Source organism: Astatotilapia calliptera, chromosome 11 (genome assembly GCF_964374335.1).
Source record: "Astatotilapia calliptera chromosome 11, fAstCal68.1, whole genome shotgun sequence".
NCBI classification, from domain to species: Eukaryota; Metazoa; Chordata; class Actinopteri; order Cichliformes; family Cichlidae; genus Astatotilapia; species Astatotilapia calliptera.
In genome coordinates, this window is record NC_137432.1 from 28,724,233 (window position 1) to 28,745,063 (window position 20,831).

General features: G+C 37.6%; 2 protein-coding genes across 3 annotated transcripts in view; both read right to left on the reverse strand.

The window, feature by feature from the left end:
- Window positions 1–94: 94 nt before the first annotated feature.
- fabp10a (fatty acid binding protein 10a, liver basic) lies at window positions 95–1,308 on the reverse strand. The gene is made up of 4 exons (XM_026183602.2): window positions 1,077–1,308; window positions 798–970; window positions 325–414; window positions 95–199 (listed from the first exon to the last, which is right to left on the reverse strand). Exons 1-4 carry the CDS (start codon window positions 1,141–1,143, stop codon window positions 149–151), a joined length of 381 nt encoding a protein of 126 aa, XP_026039387.2. The 5' UTR covers window positions 1,144–1,308; the 3' UTR covers window positions 95–148.
- A 564-nt stretch (window positions 1,309–1,872) lies between these two features.
- myom3 (myomesin 3) overlaps window positions 1,873–20,831 on the reverse strand; it is a 71,928-nt gene continuing 52,969 nt past the window's right edge. For both annotated transcript variants that reach the window (XM_080308058.1, XM_080308057.1), the window contains 19 exons: window positions 17,906–18,032; window positions 15,777–15,958; window positions 15,440–15,554; window positions 13,857–14,013; window positions 13,191–13,297; window positions 12,797–12,841; window positions 12,518–12,654; window positions 9,133–9,277; window positions 8,050–8,109; window positions 7,303–7,370; window positions 6,116–6,226; window positions 5,735–5,822; window positions 5,564–5,602; window positions 5,221–5,326; window positions 3,236–3,399; window positions 3,103–3,139; window positions 2,922–2,944; window positions 2,758–2,813; window positions 1,873–2,676 (listed from right to left, as the gene is read on the reverse strand). In XM_080308058.1, the coding sequence (XP_080164184.1) occupies window positions 2,407–2,676; window positions 2,758–2,813; window positions 2,922–2,944; window positions 3,103–3,139; window positions 3,236–3,399; window positions 5,221–5,326; window positions 5,564–5,602; window positions 5,735–5,822; window positions 6,116–6,226; window positions 7,303–7,370; window positions 8,050–8,109; window positions 9,133–9,277; window positions 12,518–12,654; window positions 12,797–12,841; window positions 13,191–13,297; window positions 13,857–14,013; window positions 15,440–15,554; window positions 15,777–15,958; window positions 17,906–18,032 (2,037 nt within the window). In that variant the 3' untranslated portion in view covers window positions 1,873–2,406. The remainder of the gene's footprint in view (window positions 2,677–2,757; window positions 2,814–2,921; window positions 2,945–3,102; window positions 3,140–3,235; window positions 3,400–5,220; window positions 5,327–5,563; window positions 5,603–5,734; window positions 5,823–6,115; window positions 6,227–7,302; window positions 7,371–8,049; window positions 8,110–9,132; window positions 9,278–12,517; window positions 12,655–12,796; window positions 12,842–13,190; window positions 13,298–13,856; window positions 14,014–15,439; window positions 15,555–15,776; window positions 15,959–17,905; window positions 18,033–20,831) is intronic.

Consider the following 20,831-nt stretch of genomic DNA (forward strand, 5'->3'; position numbering starts at 1 on the left):
AAAACACGTTAGACACAGAAAAAAGGCCTCACAAAGCAATGACCTTATTAAGACCATTGCAAATATAAGGGGACAGAAATATGACACACGCTGCTCTTTTTAATCAACACTTTTATTTAAATAGACACTGCTTTCTTCGCTGCCAAGTTTATATCCGTTTGCTCTTTCTGATGAGAGTTGTCGACCCAATGGTCAAAGTCTGAAATTGGATAAAGAAAAGAAAACACTTTTAAATTACTGACAATATTAAGATTATAATCCAGCAAATAGTTTGTTTGGTTTTTGATGCTGCTACTGTCTGAATTCTGGTAAGGTGGACTTTACCTCAATTATCTCTCCTCCTTTGAGCTCTTGGACGTGGCGGAGCCTGTCAGTTTTGCAGACCAGTTTGCCGCCCTCAATATTGACAATGCACTGCAGAGAAGTGGAAGAGACAATACACATAAAGAAACCCTCAAAACAGACAAGAAAATGAATTTAAACCCTTCACATCTTCAGGCCCACTAACATGTCATTTTATTTTACTTTACTTTTCCAGTAGGAAGAGGAGTATTCTTAGACACAGATGGCCGAACTTTAGTCAAACAGAAGCAGCAGATGCAGCAATAAGTGACCAATTTAACAGTGGTACTGTTGCCATAATACAAAATGGGGCAGTTTACTAAATATGAGTATGATTCACGAATAAAGAGAATGCAGCATTTTTTTAGTCTCTCAAAAGTTGCATCATCCTGAAGTAAATTAGCATTCAAGATAATATTTCATATAAAAAAAGAAGTTAAATAAAAATGAGTAACCTTGATCTTCTTGCCGTCCATGGTGGTGATATCAGCCTCCTTGCCGATGGTAAACGAGTTAGTCACGGACTTTCCGGGAGTCTTGGAGGTGATGACAAAGTCATTGCCACTCTGCTTGATCTCAGTGATTGGCTTGACGTCCTTGGCCACTTTGATGACATCTTCTGGGAGCTCTGTTAAGCAGAACACATGTATATTGTTAATTTATGCACAATAACCTACAACTTCAGCTACTGAAAATAATCGATTTTTTTCTTTACCGCCCAGCTTTTTTCTCACCCATGGCCCTGAGGAACTCCTCATAGTTCTCCTGAGCATAGACCTGCCACGTTCCACTGAAGTCCATGTTGTTTAGGTCTGGCTTCTCCTTCACTGAGGTGGCGGGAGGCTGAGGCAGCTGTGTGAAGCTCAACACAATGTGGAGATTGCTAGCGTATGCCCCACCTTCTTATACTTGACGGTATAGGGCTCCCAGTGCTATGTCTAATGAGTAACAATGTCCTCTGAAGTAATCACATGTTTGAATAACCTGGAGTTCATTTATACCTATGTGGCGACACAGCGTTCACCAAAGGTCAATTCATATTGGTAAATTTAGTAAATTCAGTAAATTTAGCGTTTAAGAGCTTCACTGGTGTGAAAGATGTGCAGATCACACATGGACTTAGCAGTAAAATGCATGCCAGCCTATTTCACAGCTTGACTATTTTGATCCTCATTAGTATTATAAAGGAACAGCTATTCTTCTTTGAGGCTCCACTTGCAATTTATGACAAAGGATCTGAATCAGCAAAAGAGCACACAAACAAAGAATCGAACCTTTTATCAGAAGGATATCAAATTGTAGAGGAGTTTAAGGATGAAAAGAAGAAAATGCTAAATGAAAGCATTTCATAAACATGACTAATATGCAGACCTTAACTGAACCTCATTCACGTCTCCAGCCTGCTAATGTAAATCTACCACTCTGAGGTAAAGTAGAAAGGTTAATGACACTGCGGACTGTTTGCTTCCAGAGTGGAAAAGAAATCATTCATTGCAAAATCTATTTTAGAAGTAATCCACTAGAGAAAAATTGCTGTAAATCCCTTTATTCACTACACACACACACACACACACACACACACACACACACACACACACACACACACACACAAAATACAAATCTGCTTCAACGGAAACTAAGATCAGAGTTTAGGGTTTTTCAAAAGCACTTAAAGCGAGACTTGTTGAAACTGTCAGCATGACCAAAAGCAGATAAATGACAAAATGCAGTCCAAATTCAGTGCTAGTGGAGCAAGTAAAAGCCAGCAAACTAGCTCCGTAATGTCAATTACATATCATATCTATATGTATCTAATTGCTTACAGAAAATGCTACCATTGTTTACTGCAGAACACTGGCTACTATAGTGGTATTTTATAAGATAATCAGCCAAAAAGAGTTTCATTAAGCAAAATACTAGACACATCAAATAAAGTAGAAGCAAATCCTGGTGTAGAGGATACTGTGGTTTGTTTGCAGGAAATTCTCAAAAGTAACATGTGCGCAGATCTTGGTAAACCCTCACTCCCTGCAGAAATATCGATTTTTGACTCAGTTTGGAGTCCTAACTCAACTCCACTGCATTAGCTGGAGGTTTCTCCCCATGCTTGTAAACACTCACGGTCACGTCAACCGTTTCAGAGCCGTACTTGTTGCGTACAAAGATGCTGTACTTTCCAGAATCTTCCATGTTGACATTGTTTATAGTGATGCTGCTGCACTTGGGCGCCTTAGTGATTGTAAAGTGATCCTGGCTGAATATCTCCCTATCGTTACGAAGCCAGAAAATCTCTGGGGCTGGTTCGCCATCAATGTAGCACGTCAGACACAGAGACTGAAGAGAAGGAGCAAACAAGATATGAAATGGCAGGTCACAGAGAGAAGCACATATGCAAGATTTAAACAGTTATTGTACCTTGCCCTCCATAATGGCTACCACATCAGGAAGGCCTTTTGTCACTTTAGCCTGATCTGAAACAAAAAGGCAAAAATAACTCTCTGCTGGCATATGATATAGAATCTTTTAATCTTTGCCATGGAAAGAAATGTCCTGGGATTAACACATAACCTATCACTCACTTTTCTCTGCAATGGCCAGCTGCCTGAGGGATGAAAACAAAGGGTTAGATCAAAATGAACTGCACAGTGTCACGAAACGATAATCTGTTTTCAAGTAAAACCTCTGTCTTTTGGAAAACTGTTCTGTCAGTGTCAGTAAAAGCCTAGATATCTCATCCAGTGCATTGGGTGTAGCACTTACTTTAACCTCTGGTGCTCCAACAGAGCGTCATCAAAAGCTGTTGGATGTTTGAAAAATAATCACAATAAAAAATCTGGGGAAAAAACGATCTCACAATCTAAAACCTTTAAACTAAAATGACATTTGCACTCACCTTTTCCCGACAGGTCAAGAAACCGTTTGTGTGTCTCTTTGCCATCAAACATCTCCAATGTGTATTTTCCTTTATCGCTCTCTGTTGGGTTGAAGATTTCAATCCAAACCTTCTGCATGCTGCTGCCAGGCTTTGTTCTGGCTTCCTCGTCAATCCTCTTCTCTCTAAGCATGGAGAAGAGCATGTACACAGTTATGTACTGCCGTATATTAAAGTTACTATATAATACAGTTATGTTAGATCAGTGTGGCAGCCAGTGAGAAATGATTTCCTTTACATCACAGCTAAAGCATTTTTAGCACTGATTAGTGCAAAGAGACTAATGAAAAATGGAATGGCGTTAAGGAGCCTTTAAAATATTATCATTTGCTGTTATCATTGAATGATCCAGCAGGGGGTGCTAGCAGTTTAAGAATTTGAAGGCTGTTTCCAGGCTATGTTCTTTGTAAAGCATATGAGGAGGATGAATAGGATATTTTAGTGTGCAGATTTGCATGTACACATCAAAGACATCAAGGCTCTTTTATTTTTAGGTCTTTAACATGTAGCTGTTGAACTTTATTAGACGTTTTACAGCCTGTTCATGTAAGGGAAGCAGCCTCAGACTTTCCCATAAAAACAAGTGTTGAGGTAAATTATCACGCAGTGGTAGATGAAGTACTCGGACAGCGGTACTAATATCACAGTTCTCCATTACAACGTACAACTATTACAATCCATTACATTGAAAATGTATTTATGGCATAAACAGAGGTTAATAGAGCAACTTGTTTCCTTTTACTGCTTTGCTATTGATGTACAGGATAGATATATATAGAGATGTATAGAGAAAGTATCAAATTCTGGGATTTAGGAAGAAGATTCATCTTATTTTAGATTAAAATTACTTCATTATACATATATATATATATACATACATACATACATATATATATATATATATATATATATATATATATATATATATATATATATATATATATATATATATATATATATATATATATATATATATGTGTGTATAATGAAGTAATTTTAATCTAAAATAAGATGAATCTTCTTCCTAAATCCCAGAATTTGATACTTTCTCTATACATCTCTATATATATATATGTCTATTTGAAATTAAATTATATATATATATATTTTTTTTAATTAAATTAAATTATATATATATATATATATATATATATATATATATATATATATATATATGTGTGTATAATGAAGTAATTTTAATCTAAAATAAGATGAATCTTCTTCCTAAATCCCAGAATTTGATACTTTCTCTATACATCTCTCTATATATATATGTCTATTTTAAATTAAATTATATATATATATATATTTTTTTTTAATTAAATTAAATTATATATATATATGTATATATATATATATATATATATATATATATGTCTATTTTAAATTAAATTATATATATATATATATTTTTTTAATTAAATTAAATTAAATTATATATATATATATATAATTTAATTTAATTAAAAAAAAAATATATATATATATAATTTAATTTAAAATAGACATATATATATATATAGAGATGTATAGAGAAAGTATCAAATTCTGGGATTTAGGAAGAAGATTCATCTTATTTTAGATTAAAATTACTTCATTATACATATATATATATATATATATATATATATATATATATATATATATATATATGTATAATGAAGTAATTTATATATATATATATATATATATATGTCTATTTTAAATTAAATTATATATATATATATATATTTTTTTTTTATTAAATTAAGTTATATATATATATATATATATATATATTTTTTAATTAAATTAAATATATATATATATATATATATATATATATATATATATATATATATATATATAATTTAATTTAAAATAGACATATAACTATTTAAAATAGTTATATGTCTGAAGCAGGTATTGGATGTTAGATCAGAGAAGTGTTCTCTTTGTGAACTCACTTGAAGTACCAGCTGGTCTTCAGGAAGCTTATGTAGTATTTAAGTGAGCAGTAGAGCTTGAAGCCTTCACCGGTGCTCTGAATCTTCAGTGAGCTGGCTGATATCGCTATATGGGGGTGGGACTCTCGATTAAAATAATAGCACATTTTGGATATATTTTAGCAATTCAAAACAAAGTGTTTGTTATCTGGGGTGCTCGGCACAGTAATATTCTGGGCACGGAACAGCTAATCAACATGGCTTTCAGGTGTATTATCCCCATCCCGACACAGCTCACCTGATGTAGAAAACAAGCCATTGGCACATTTCACCAAGATTGTTCTTCTGAATACGTGTCACTTACCGCACTGTTTACTCAGGTGCTGGAGAAGCTTGTCATACTCTGCAAATTAAAAAAAACAATCATCCATATTCAAATAGATTTTTATATTTTATTTTAAATGACTAATTTCCATGATAAATCAAATAACACAAAAAGCAGTAATATTTGTTTGGCTAGAAAATCAAGTATCACCTTCATCCAGCAAGTCCAAGGTGCTCACATCTTCTCCTCTCCCGTCTGACACCACAGCTCTGTACGAGCCTGCCTCTTTCTTTGTAACCTGAGGGGGGGGAAAAATCATCTACTGTGTAAAAGTTAAACATATTCAGAACATTCACCATTTAGTATGTGATATCTGTGAGAACCAAATATTTGATTAAGAGGCATTTCCAGGGCAAGGCTCACTTCAAGGTGAATCTTGATTCATCTCAAGGTTAAGACTCATGTAGACTTAATCCTATAAATGTCAGCTGTCACTCTGTTTATCTCCTTTCGCTCTCTACATCAGCTACAGTGTGATGATTCATACTTGCCTTATCTGAAAATAGAACAGGACACAATCATTATGCATACCTGTGGGATAGTAAGCACGCTGACCCCTGTTGATGGATCATACGCAACCTGAGTCACCTCCAAACCATCCTTAAACCACTTGAGAGATGTTTCCTTTTTTGCATTTGTCACCTGCGTCAAGAGAGATAAACAACACCTGTAAAAACAGCACAAAGTGTTCTCAAAAGCTGGTGCAAAAATTGTGGGTCCTTTCATCTTGTTTGGGTTATGTTAGTATTTTAGCTTTGGGTTACAAGGAGGCTCATATGTTATTATACTGTCACATTTCTTTTCAGTCACTCTAGACTGCCAAAATCCATTCAAGTTAGAGTTATAGGAAGATAATTATGTGCCTAAATAATTTCAGTTTTAATGTAAGAAATTGGATAAACTTTCAGGGACTGCAGAGGTTGAAATGTTCCTTTTTCTAAAACCAGTAATTCTGAAAATTCATGAATAACAACAAGAATTATATTATAGCATTAAAAATATCATTTTAGTTTGAGAGCTTCCACAGACTGGTAGATGGAGATCTACAGGAAAATGCTTTGGTGCAGCTGTGGCATAAAACTTATATCGGGTGATGATCTAATACATTTGCAATTTATGGACAAAAGTATTGAGCCACATCTTTGAACCACATGAAAATATAATATAGGGACCTAGCCATATATTTTACCTTTGTGGAAGAAAAGACCTCACTTTTCTTCCATATAACACAATCAGCTGTAAGTGGTATTATTGTAACATGGAAGCTTAAAGGAACCAAAGAAACTAACTATTAAAGCACGTGGTGTCCTACTGACCCAACAACTGAGTTTCAAACCTCTTCTGGCATCAACATCAGCATAAAACTCTGTATTAGGAGCTTCATTGCATGTGTTTCCATGGCCTAGCAACTCCTGTGTATCCCAGTACTTTTGTCCACATTGTGCTTATTAATCACTACGAGGTGAAAACCATTCATCAGCTAACTGATGAAACAGGCCTCTTTGGACAGATTAAAGTGGAATGACAGAAAGAAAAAGACGAGAAGGCTTGGAACAGCTCAGACTTAAAATTGTTGATGTGACAAACATTAGTCAATAAGTGATAACAGAGTTAGCATAATACTACTAAAATGGTTATAGTAGCACTATTTTCTGGTGGTTAGTATAAATGAGATATGTCAGTATTCGGACATATAATATGTAAAAATATAAAAGTACCTTGCACTTCAAAATTAATTCACAATCCTCATTTACACTCCAGGACAAGAATTCCTGGAAATAAGGACCTTGGAAAACAAAATAAATGATTATCCATCCATACTGATCATTTAATTAATTCAAAACACATCATTCATAACAGTATGTTCAGTACACGCACAGTGGTAGGTGTCTGAAATATGAATTATGGTATGATTTAATCAGGAAACATACTGCAGGAAAGATTTCCCCAGCTGGTTTTTCTTTTATAGCTTAGTATTCTGCTTGTAATAGACAGAACGAGTTCTGTGGACTTTGGGTCTCACGTGGACTTTGAATAGTGGATTTGATTTGAGATATTCTGTTTACACAAACAGACACTGGGACATTGGCCTCTACACACAAAAGAGTTTTAGAGCAGAACCTCTCGTATCAGGTCTCAGAGCTCAGGTGATGAAAACAGAGAATTCAGCGGCACAGGAAGCTTCATGTCTCTCTCTATGCAACTCTCTAATTTTAATATGTTTCATCAATACAGCGATTATGAACGCCTGTTGCAACTATTAGCTTTCACCTTGGAATGAGATAAAAAAAAGTCTTTTAAAGCAACAAGGCATCACTGAATGAATAAGATCAGTTCACAAAGACATTTCTCAGCATTAGGGCAAACAATCATCATAGAATATCTGTGCCACTGGCTGTCGTGATGGTCCTTGACTGTCGGCTCTGATTGCATTAGTTGTTTTTGATGTGTGGAAGATTTCTTACCAGTCTTCCTCTTGTTGTCATGTCGGATTGCATCAGCCAAGGCCAGCGTCTCACGAAACTCTGACAGAGACACAGACAGCGTCAGACTGAGTGCAAGAATGAACCCAAACAAGATCGAAATGACACTTAATCAGATGAGAAGTGATTTCAACCTGTTGAAGTTGTATTTATACTATAAGGCAGCGGTCCCCAACCCCCGGGCCTCGGACCGGTACCGGGCCGCGAGAGTTGAGGCTCAGGTGTGAAATGTATGGTTTTCAGGGTTTTTATCGGTTTTCAGCGTTAGTTTGTTATTGTTTTTATCGTTAACTTGGATTTCCTGGGTCTTTTCACGTGTGTTAGGAATAAATCTTCTTTTTTTCGGTACCGGTACTAGTTTTATTTTGTTGTATTTATCCGCGACACCTTAAAGGCCGGTCCGTGGCGCAAAAAAGATTGGGGACCTCTGCTGTAAGGAATATAATATCTGTGTTTATATATCCTTTATCAATATAGACACACATGGCACACATCAGCAAATAAAATCCAATTTTTACATCTAAGCACTATTAAATAAATCACCTAAAGCTGCACGAAACAATATCAGCAGACATTTTTTTTAAATGCTCTTTTGCATCACCACCTTTTCAGATCATAGCACGTCAATTTCTCTCCACAACCAACATGTTCAACAAGTTTTCCATTTTCTTCCACTTCTCGATGACCTGCGCATGAGGGTAAAACTCACTAAGTGGGGGTGTGGTGTAAGAGTGAAGAGAAAATCTGGAATCAACAGTTCCCATTAGCTTTTTTGAGCTTTTTATTTTTGCATTGCAAATAATATAAGTTATCTGAGATGTTTGCATCATTATTTTTGTATTATTGTTGAATGGTTTTCACCCTTTTATGTGTGTTTCTGTGTTTCTAAATTATTAAGGGAGGGAGATGTATTTTAGTTAAGGCTGCATTTTGGGTTTTTTGCAGTAGCGTGTTTATTTATTCATTAAGTACCTTTTGTGACATGCCTGCTTTTCTGTGCAGCTCTTCCTTGTTTATCGGTCCTCAGATTTAGCACTACTCACTTAATATGAGAGAATGACTTACTTTTATCCACAAAGACCAAAGTGAACTGGTTCTTGGCGCGGCCGTCTCTCAGCTGTGCCGTGTACGAGCCCTCATCCTCTTGAGAGAGCTGATCAAACAGTATCTCCACCAAACCTTTGGCCTTGTCAAAGTTGATCTTGCGGTGCTGCAGAAAAGCAAACAAATGTTGCCACACATACAGCACACCCATCAGCTCAGATGATCCCAGATGGCAGGTGAACGTGCTGCTTGCAACTTCCCTATAGATGGCTCCTCGTACAGAGAGAATACATCATGAAACAGTCACATAAAAGCATCTGAAATGCCATGTGCACACTGAAGATGAAACACTTCTTTTTTTCTATAACACATGCAAACACGCAAACAAACAGTGACACAGAGAAAACAGCCTTTGAGCTCATTTTCACGGCTTTTATGCTCATCAAGATAAGTGTATGCCTTGCATGTTGATAGGCCTCAGTGGTGGATGTGATTTGTGATGTATGGCAAGCCTAAGGGCCCTAATCAGCTAAATGGCTTTTGAATTCACAAACCTCAGCTGTGATCATTTAGAAATAATGTGTAATCAGTGCTGTTCAGATGGAACTCTGATATTGGGAAATAATGGAATAAATGAAAATGAAATACAAGCGATAAATGGAAGCTGCTGAATATAAAGCAGCGGCAAACAAACCAGGGCAAAGAAAATGTAGCTGACAGAGTTGTGAAACCGCAATAAATATGCTGCCTTGTATTTGTTTTTCTCTCTGTGCACACATCAATGCACGGTTCAATAACTACAATGGCAGCACTGATTATTCTGTGCTCAGTGTCACAACACATATAAGTTTGTTCACATTCAGTTTATGTTCCTTTATGATTATAATGTTTCTTTATTTTAGGCGGTCTGACTTTGAATTGCACTTTTACATTTTCCATATTTGGTCTCTCATTACATTACATTACAGTAACATTACATTAGTTTATCAATAATAGGGTAAGGATCTTTTTGAAATAGCTTTTTTGCTTCCTTGTTTTTGTTGCAAATAGTTACTGAGACAGAAATTTTCTTTCTTTCTTTTTAAACCCTGACCCTTATGTGACATAAGGTCCAAGTCTCCATGACCCTGGATGGATAAATAGTTAAAAAATGGATGTGTGTGGATATACACTATCTGTGCACTTTATTAACTGGACCTTGCCAGTGCGTGGTTGGGCTCCTTTTCACCTTCAGAACTACCTTGATTCTTCATAGCATAAACTCAACAATATTTTGTAGACATTTCTCAGAGCTTTTGGTCCATATAATGCAGTTGCTGCAGATTTGTTGGCGACACATCCATGATGTAAATCTCCCATTCCATCACATTCCAAAGGTGCTCTATTGGCTTGAGCTCTGGTGACTGGGGAGGTCATTTAAGTACAGAGAAGTCATGATCATGTTTAAGAAACAGCTTGAGATAAAGAGAGAACTGCTGAAAAGAGCCATAAGAGGATACTGCTGTAATAAGGGAAGGACATGGCCAACAAGTGTTCTTAGGTAGGCTGTGGTGTACCAAGTGGTTGTTTTAGCTACTGTTGCCAACCTATCAGCTCAAAGCAGTGTGGCCATTCTCCTCTGACCTCTGCTATCGACAAGTATTTAGTCCAGAGAATAGGCACTCACTGATATTTTCTCTTTTTTGGACTATTCTCTGCAAACCTTAGAGATGGTTGCACAGAAAACTTTCAGTAAATCAGCAGTTTCTGAAATACTTAAATCAGCCTGCCTGGCACCAACAATCATGGCCACATTCTAAGTCACTTAATGTCCTCGGGATTCCCATACGCTTGTTTGCCATACACCTGGGGTCATTTTCGACCTGAGAACAACACAAGGGTTTTAAATCACCTTTCTTCATCAGTCTGATGCTCAGTTTGAACTTCTGCAGGTTTTCTTGACCATGTCTACAGGCCTAAAGCCAGTATATTGCTGCCATGTGATTGGCTGATTAGATATTTGCATTAATGGACAGGTGAGTCTAATCAATTGTCGGGTGAGTGTAATATATTTCAACTAGTTGTGTCATAGGAAGGAAAAAGGAACATTTTTCTTAATATACCAGATTTCAAAATTTCAAAGAGCTATTTCTTCTTGCACTAGAAGGTAACATTAGTTTATGTTATTGTTTTAACTACAGATTTACTATCCTAAATTATATTTTCCTGAAGAACATTGTCCAAATTTGTTTCATGTGCCTTGCCCAGATGTTGGCTCTTTCCCCCACATTCACCTGAGCTGATTTTTCTCCTAGACTTCCAGGCCTGTCTGTAGCCGCGCACACCTGCTCTTCATCTTTGTTGATAGCCTCACCATCCTGCATCTCAGGATGTTCGTTTAAACAGTAATTGCTGTTTTGAATTCACACTGACTTGTCATAAACACAGATGCTTGCACCTACACCTGATTATTTTCGCCCGGTAGGGTTTCATGACATCTGCAAATTTCCCACGTCGTGAGCATGAAAGGGGGGAATTTTCAGCAAGCTTTGATGTCACTACCTGGGGATTCAAATGTATTCTATATTACGTAGCAGAAACGGAAAGCTGTAAATCTGGTTTGTGGCCACTTGAAGAATTTGAAAGTGTGAACAAGCATGTCTGTACAGCATCACAGATCATCACAGATAACCCTTAATTTAAACCATGACCAAATTACTGTGTAATTAGTGACATGTTTCAGCATTTCATATCTGGTAGTTTGTTTTACACGCCCAGAAATATGGAACCAAATCATTCAAAAATCTCATGACAACACTGAGCTTTTATTCAAACTGTCCAAAAACCTCCTTCCTTTTCCCAATCACGTCTTGATCCTGATTGAAAATGTCATGAGGTGTATCAACAAAGATGCAAAAAAAATTTAAGGACTTCACAGAAGAGTCTTGAATGTGCAGAGAATCCAACTGTACTTAGACTAGACTTCATTTCTAATCTGGGTCTGCTGTGTTGGATTATGGGATACCGATATCTTTCGTAAAGGATGAATCACCTTATTTTAATGTGATGACCTCCTATTATGGCTTTCATGCAAATATTTCCAAGTCACTTCACTCAAATAAGATGTTTCCTAGACAAACGAGATCACAAGTGACCTCTACTCACTCATTTCGGCAGATTGTCAAACCGAATTCCTCAGATATTGATGTGGGCTGGCCCAAAACTAACCTGGCACAGGTGATATAAACTGCAGTTCAACACTAATAGAGTAACCTTCAGCAGCTTAAAAAGTGGCCCATTGGCAGATTCTTACATTAACAACGCTTAACCATTTAAAGGTCAGCAATGGTAGTATTTCTCAGGGTTTGTGAACTCCTCAACTCTCAAATTGGCAAGGACACAGGATAACCAGATCAGTGGCTCTTACCGGCGTGCTGGAGATTTCCCGGTCATTGAAGATTAGACGGAGCTCAGCTGCATTACTCAGACTCTCAGTTTGAAGCCAAAGCCGTACACTGCCTTTCTCAGAAACCTCCACCTGCCAGGCCGACTTCAGTGCAATCACTGCCAAAGATAAATTAAAGGCAGATTAAGTGATCAATATGTCATGAATAAATACTAATAACACTAATTCCAGTGATTAAAATAAGCTGATAGCACAATGTGAGCTCTTCCTCATATATTATAATGTCTTAGCAGTACGTACGCGGATTTCTGACTTGCCAACTGAGTTCTTTGAGCCGTTCAAGATCTGGAAAAAAAAAGTCCAACAGAAACTCAAGGTTAATTATAGTTTGATCTGAACACTGGTTACATAATGCAGTTGTATTGTCAAAGTACTAGTGAATAGTGCAGTAGTTGAAGATCAAGATCGATTGAGACCATCTGCTTTGCTGGGCGAGTGACCTTGTGGAAGCGGCTGTGAGCAGAATAATTACTCGCTTGCGAGAAAAGCTTGATAAAGCTTAAAATTAAAGGCTCTGTATATTCCTGCTGCCGTCAGCTTCTTCAATAACGCAAGAGACAACTGAACATTTTTCATTCTGATGAGTGTTACATTTAGAAAGGGGCATGGGGTGCTCGCAAGTTTACCACTTTACCTTCAGCTGTGAAATCGTAGCTGGACGACTGCTGGGGGTTGTCGCTCATGTTCACTGTGTAGAGACCCAGGTCCTCCTCAGAGGGGTCTGTGAAGGTGAGGACTGACCTGACAGACAATGAAAAACAAACGGATGCATGTACAGAGATGCTGAAGCTGTCTTTTCCACCACATCTCAAACATGCGCTATTGAACTGAGCTCTGGTGAATGAGATGATTTGAGCTTTGTGACATGGCGTGATGTCCTACTGGAAGCAGCTATCAGAAGATGGGCGGGCTAATGCTGTTCATGCCAAATTCTGACCCACCATCTGTATATCGCAGCAGTAATCCAGCCTCATCAGACCAACACTGTTTCATAATCTTCTGTCTTCCAATGTTGAGCCTGTTTGAGTCCTGACCTCAGTTTCCTATTCTCACGAGTGGCACCTGGTGTGGTCTTCTCCTACTTGAAGCCTATCTGGTTCAAGCCTCGTGGTGTTGTGTGTACAGCGATGCTCTTTTTTATACCTCGGTTGTATCAAGTGGTTCTTTGAATATGAAACTGAAATGCACCGAGTCTTTTTTACCTTTTTTAACTTCAAACACACTTTCCCGTTCATAAATGCTGTTAGACATTTTCAGAGAAAAAATAATGATTGCTCCACATTGCACATGAAAAACCTACCTATTCGTCTTGGTTTCTGCTCTCACTCTCCCAGCACCAATTGGGTCTGTGTAATTTTTGCTCCAGAGGAATTTGCTCTCATCGTTCATCTCAGCAGCTTCGTATCCCAAAAATATGAAGCCATCATCATCCACACCAATCTCAATGTTTTTGGTGCCTGAGAAAGAGAAGCCTGCTTAGAAGGGGTCGTGTATTTCACTTTATTCTACAGTGCTTCTGGTGTTGTAGCAGCATACGACTATATAAGTAATAGTCCATTTAGTGGCACCAAATTGAACATAGTGCATATGCTGGATAGTGCATATTTTTCACTGCTTGGGTGTACAACACTATCCAAAAGTCTTGGTCCATTCCTCATTTATATTTTGCAAGGAAAATGAGAAATAAGGGCATGAATGTATTGAAATGTGTGAATATAAATGGAAACACATTAGATAAGGCAAAAGTTTGTGCAATTTCAGGGAGCCTGAAAAATCAATGTTTATTCTCTTTTAAGCAAGCTTTAGTGTGCTTTCTTTAAGTGGACTTCAGGAATACTTCTATAGTGACTTTCAAAGCTCTTTTTTGGATGTTGGCTGCCTTTTGATGATCCCACACTGCTTCAATAATGTCCAGGTCGGGGCTGTGGGAGGGCTGATCCATGACTGTGTTCCACTGTGTGTTTTCCTGTCCAGGTGTGCTTTCACAGCATTGGCATTCTGTTCGGGATCATTGTCATGCTGAAAAAATTAAGCTATTGCCAATCAGACACTCCATGGTGGTTCCAAAGTGCAGTGATTTACACATTAGCCTAACAAATGAAAAATCACAGTTGGAATTTGGGACGAGACATACACCCCTTGGGGGTTCCATAAGGAAGGACATCTGGCATAAAAATCTGTCAAATAAAATATGTTTAGCTACTTGCTGTGGCAACCCCATGAGCATAAGAGAGCAGCTGAGAGTAGCTTACCACTAAAATCCATCAAAATCTATAATTTTAGTGGATCAAAATCAGGCGTGATGTGAATCAAATTGAACAAGCTCTTGGCACTTCTCCGTCTTTTCTCCCTGTTTTCTGACTTTAAAAATGAGTTCTGACAGCCACTCTTTCATTGAGTAATTTCTGAAACGGTTTAAGGATCAAATGAAAGGGTGGATCCATCTCTCCGGCCGTGTCAGGTCTTTGCTGGACTTTTCTAATTTTTTAAGGACATAATTGTCATATACTGTCCTTCCACAAAGCCTTAGAGCTACAGCTCAAGTCTACTTAAACAAATTACAAGGAACTCTGTGTAAAGTACTGCATGTTTTGCTGGATATAAAATGAAAATAAAATGTATTTTTATTGATTTATTTTTAGGAAATCCACTTGTTTGCTTTGTTGTATAGAGCTAAAGCTGTTCCTGTTTCCTGTGTTAATGCTAAGCTGGGTTAACCATCTCCTGTCTCCTCCTTCATATCTGACAGACGAATTTGAGATCTTTGCTAAGATCTTTTGTTCCTTTTTAAAAACTCATCAAAAACAACAAACAAGTGTGCAGTTTTCCTATTATTACATACACATAGGAATTTTAATTTGTATAGTTTGTCTAGAAGCTTACCTGGTTGTGTCTGAGCTATCACCGGCTCAGACGGCAGAGAGGCATGACCCACGCCAGCCTCATTGATAGCCGACACACGGAAACGATAGGTCTCACCCACCTGAAGTCCCGACACCTGGATGTCATTAGAAACACATCAAATATTTAACAGTCACTGTCATAATTCATCACAATCATTTAAACATTTTTACCCCCAGACTCACAAAGTAATGAAATTCTGGTATGGAGGTCAGAGATCATTTTTACACTGATAACAATCCAGTCATAGGCTAAACCACACCGTCATCGCTTGCCCTGTCACCTGATTAAATTTTGAACATGCTTATACTTCGCTCACCTTGTAATGCGTGTCAGAAATAGTTTTTTCACTCAGAGCAGTCCAGTTCTCTGATTGGTCACCCTGGCTGATTTTGAGCAAATAGCCAGTGACGGGGCTTCGTCCTTCATACAGTGGAGCAGCCCATAAGAGCACCAGGGAGCCGTTTCTCACCTCCCTGATCTCCAGGTCGTAGGGGCAGCCTGAGAAAGAGGAGAACAGATCATGGACTTTGAACACAGGGCAACAATGTGAGGCCAGAAAAGTTCGGTAAAAGTGCACAGACACAAAAACAGCTTGTCTTTGTCACAGTGGAAAGTCATTACAGAGCAAACTATAAATAACAATAAAGTCAAAATGAGTACAATGACTTTCCTTAATCTACCCCGACTGACTTCATCCCAGAATGTGGTAACTAATTTGCTTAATGATTTTGGGTCACTTTTAAATCATTAATGGCACAGAGGAAAGCCCATTTGCCAAGATTAACGAGCTGCGCTTTAAAAGTGGCACATTTGAGAGCGCCTTTTTCCATTTTCAATATTAATGGCACACAAAGCTGATATGAGCAGAGTCAGAGTGGCTGGGATATCTACTGAGCCTCGACTCTGGACTCTAGGTAACCTAAAGGGAATGCCTGGAGACACCGCTCAGCGCTGAAAATGCATCTCTCCTGCATTAAGTGTAGCCAACAGGCTTCAGATTGCTCTAAAAACATTTTCTACTCTTGGAATTGTTTTATTGCATTGAGAATAATCATTTCAGGCCTGCACGTACCACAGCTGTTAAATGTCCAAGCATTTATTTGGAAGGGGCAGCCAATCACAAGACTGAAAGGAAGCTGAGTTGGCCTGTTTCAGATGGAGGATAAACTGAGAGGCAGCATCAAGTACAAGATAAGTGTTATTTTGAATCATGCAAAGCTGATGGTAGAGTCTACCATCAGCTTTAAATAGGCCTGTGGGTGACACATCAGTCCAACGTCAATCAAAAGTAAGAAAACAACAAAATTATTATTTATTGTTACTCCATTAAGAATGAGTCAAAACATAAAGCTAAAACTTTAACTGATTTCATTTAACAAAAAGATAGATACTACATTATTTCCATCATTAGTCATTTATTGCTTCAGTGACTTTTTCCTACTTTTTCTGTAGTGTTTTCAGTGTCTTGCTTTGGGATACCAACAACCATCCATAGCAATATTTGAGCACAAGCCACAGATGATAAACACATAATGAATCTAACCACAGGCTGTTTTTGTAGATACTGTGTTTTCACTTGACCACTGACCTGCGCTTTAATGGCACAATAAGCAAATAAGCACATTTTATTCTGAAACCAAAATATGTATGTATGTGTGGTGACCACACACACACTTCCACTGATTTATATAAATGGGCCCTCAAGTTGATGGATGGTCTCAGATGGTCACAGGAGCCAGGGTCAACAAACAGAGGAAACCGAATGCCAGGAGGGTACTGATGGAGGCACATAGCTCAGGGGATAAAACAGATTTGTGTATAAATGTAACAAACAACTTTTAATATTTAAGTTCTTACAGTTACAGTGCAACATGCAAATTACATTGTGGAAAGTGAACATAGATTTGAGCACTGATCAAAAGCTTTTGTTAACATTTTCATATAAACAGAGCTTTTATTTCAGTAAGCTGGATCCTCTTTAAAATAAATAAAGAATACATTTTGTTCATAACAAAGACAGGTCCAAAAAGCTTCTAATAGCTGCAGTTCCACTAATGGATTCAAAAGTGACTCAGTCCCCATTGACTCCCATGTTGAGATGCCTGACTTCAGAGATAAAATCAACATGTTTACAGACTGCTGAAAAAACATGACATGGTTACAGTTAATTTCCACTTCAAAAATAATTTATGGTCAACGTTTGCATTGTATCCCAATATAAATGGTATTATATGAAAAAGGGTCACTAACTATATGTGTTGTGATGGAAGAAGTGTTTAGGGTCTTTAATTAAGTTAGGGGTGTATTGTTCAATGGGCTAATTCATGCGTGAAAGGGTTGCTCACATAAATAAACCAGCGACAAGCAAAACAAAGTGCAGAATTGATGATTTAAACATTTAAGCACTTTAAAAGTAAAGCATGCATAACGGAAATTTAATTTCACCTGGCTCTGGCATCGTCCACTTCTCACATAGGAAAGCTTCACTGGGTTCAGACGGTTTCCCGATGCCGACCACGTTGGCAGCAAACACACGGAATTGGTAGAAATGTCCGCTTGTCAGGTTGCAAACCTGCAGAAACATTTACAGTACACTTCATAATGTACCTGTGTCTTGGGGTAAAAGAGTGATTAAATCCCCCCCCCGGTATTAAATATTGCTATTAGTTTATGGCACCTTATTGTAATACTGAGTTGTAATATTACTCAGATCTTCCCAATTGTTAAAGCAAAGCTGTTCCCTGGTCATGAAACTGGTAAATACATAATTTATTATTGCCATATTACTTGAGTATTGCCATTAGGCTGTATTTGTTTTTGTTTTCCTTAAATTGATTTTCTAAATTATTTTAATACTGTTTCTAAGAACATCAGTGTAGTGTTATTTATCTGGCACAAACAGTGATTCAAGCTTTTATTCATATAAATCAAAACCAAGTACTTGAAAACATGGATACGATGTCCCATCAAGCAGGGACAAAAAGCTCCCTCATTGAACAGTTAAAGCCTCTTGACTCAGGAAGGCATTTTACGACATATTTTCTCTGGAGATGCTGCCACAGCATTTTTCTGCAGCCTGTCCCCAGACACTTCTGCTTTGGAAAGACAGGCGAATCAGCCTTATTGATCGCCTCATTGATCTTTCTATTCACAGCCACTTAGACTTTAAGGCCCTTATCGGCGCTGTGAACACTTGTGAACCTCTGCTTCTACTTTCAGCTCTCCACCAGCAACTAATTGACACAACCACGGAGAGCTTTCTTCACTGTATCTAAAATACGCCACCCGACACCTGCTGCCATGCTCGGATCATCAAGCTACAGACCCCTGTGCACGATGGTGCATGGGCCCTGTGCTCATGGCCAGAATGCTCTCTGGACAATCCAGCCTGCAACAGTCTGCAAGTTCCTTTATTAACTAACGATCCCGCTCTAACCACACTCAGGTGGAGCAACAATCATGGTATTAGACTGAGATAAAGCCCATCCCAAGTAATGACTGCAAATTTCATCCACTAGATGGCAAACAGGATGCATGTGATTGTTAAAGAACTATTTTCCATCCTCCAGCGGGACACCTTTTTTTATAGAGAGTTTTATCAGCAAAGCATCTGCAAGGTTGGATGATGAAAGGCTGAAAACATGACCTGTACTTCACCTAGACTTGAATGTATCCATATTTTTTCTTTTGCAGCTTCTCTACATTTTAGGTGTAAAATATCATATTTTCTATTCCACTGTATTCATCTGAAGTTTTTTTTTGTTTTGTTATTTTGCAGGTTAGGAAAGATATTTCATTAAAAAAGAAAGAATAAAAAACTGTTTCAGATTTTTATCATTTTATCTTAAAAAGCAGTCTAGACAGTTTTGATGGTTATGTTTAAATATCAATTTGAGGCTCACAGAGAACCCTGTTAGTATAAGTTGATTTATACTTTATAACAAGCAAGCTACAGCAAAAGATTAATTAATATATATTTATGCATCAGACTTAACAAAGCAGTGTTAATGTGTCACTCAAAATAGCATCTGCTCTGGAAAAAAAGTGATTTTTTTTCTTTTATTAACTGGTAAGTATATGCATATGATAATACTTCTGTACTGTAAGTAGGATTTTATATGAAGAACTTTCACTTGTTACAGTAGTTGCACAGTATTTGATTGATACTTCTACTTAAGTGAGCAATCTGTGTACTCGTTTTAGTTAAGTGAGAGAAAAACAGGAGGTTAAAGTCTGTTTTTGTCTTCTAAAATGGGCTCCTGATGGTCCTTTGTGACAGCTAAAGCAAAGAAGCTTCCAAACCAAAATCATGAGCACAGCTCCAGACAGAAAAGCAGCCCTGAGCTCAAAATTGCAGCACAATCGATGTTCTAATGACTCTAATTTGCATCCAGGAAGCCAGCAACTTGATTCAAATGAAGGCTCACGCCGATTCTGTGCTTCTTGAAGATGCAATGTTGAAAAGGCTTGTTTAGTCCAAAAGGGGGCGCTGCATGTTCTCATCACAGGGTTTCTTCTTCAGCAAAAGGGGTCTCCAATCCTCAAAAGTCTGCACTTTGCAACACGCGGGTCTAATCTTGATTTATGGTGGCACAGTCATTTTCGTTCTAATTGGCTTTGTCTTTGTTTTTCCCAGGAGCTAAAAACAGCCACTCACACATAACACATTTGCACAATGTCTAATTACAGAGCACCTGTAATCTCTCTGAGACAGGTTAAAGATTTAACTTTCCTCTGGGTCTCCATGGACACTGCTTGTTGCCTAGTGACACAGCCAGTGCGGATGAGGGAGCTTTGGCCGTTATTGCCATTATTTAGAGGCAACTGCAAAATCCAGAAATAACTTTTATTATTGTTATTATTATAAAAGTCCTTAATTCAAGGACTAGCAAGTGACTAGAAATCTCTCCGTGCACTTATTCTTTTTTTTTATTTTCATCCAAAGTATAACAGCATGTTTTTTGTTTTTCGGCTGCTGTCAGTAAGTGGAAAACATGCAAACTTATTTTCTGCTGACATAAGGAAACACTGCATAACGCTAGCACTTTTGTATTGTTTATGCTGTCCATACTAACTGTACAATGTTTGATGACTGTATGAATATATCATAATAACAACAATGAAAACAATACCAGCCTGCTGTTTTGCAGGTACACGTTTTACCATGTTGGCATTCTACCTTAAAGCTCTAGGCTTACTGTCTTAGCTGCTAATTAGCACAGACAAGACTGGAATCAGTGTTGAACCAATCTTGGTGCTAAATCGTGCCGCATGCTAAAGAGGACGCCGATGTCTTGACATTTTTAAAAGCAATCCATCCAAACAGTTTGACATTTTTCTAATTTAAAAAAATTACAACTGTACACAGCAA

What these genes read in the sequence shown, in the direction of transcription:
- fabp10a (XM_026183602.2), bottom strand. Translation starts at nt 1,143, where the DNA reads ATGGACTTCAGTGGAACGTGGCAGGTCTATGCTCAGGAGAACTATGAG. An exon ending in GGAGTTCCTCAGGGCCATGG is followed by an intron (nt 971 to 1,076) that starts GTGAGAAAAAAG and finishes TCTGCTTAACAG; the next exon opens with AGCTCCCAGAAGATGTCATC. An exon ending in AAGGAGGAGAGATAATTGAG is followed by an intron (nt 200 to 324) that starts GTAAAGTCCACC and finishes ATCCAATTTCAG; the next exon opens with ACTTTGACCATTGGGTCGAC.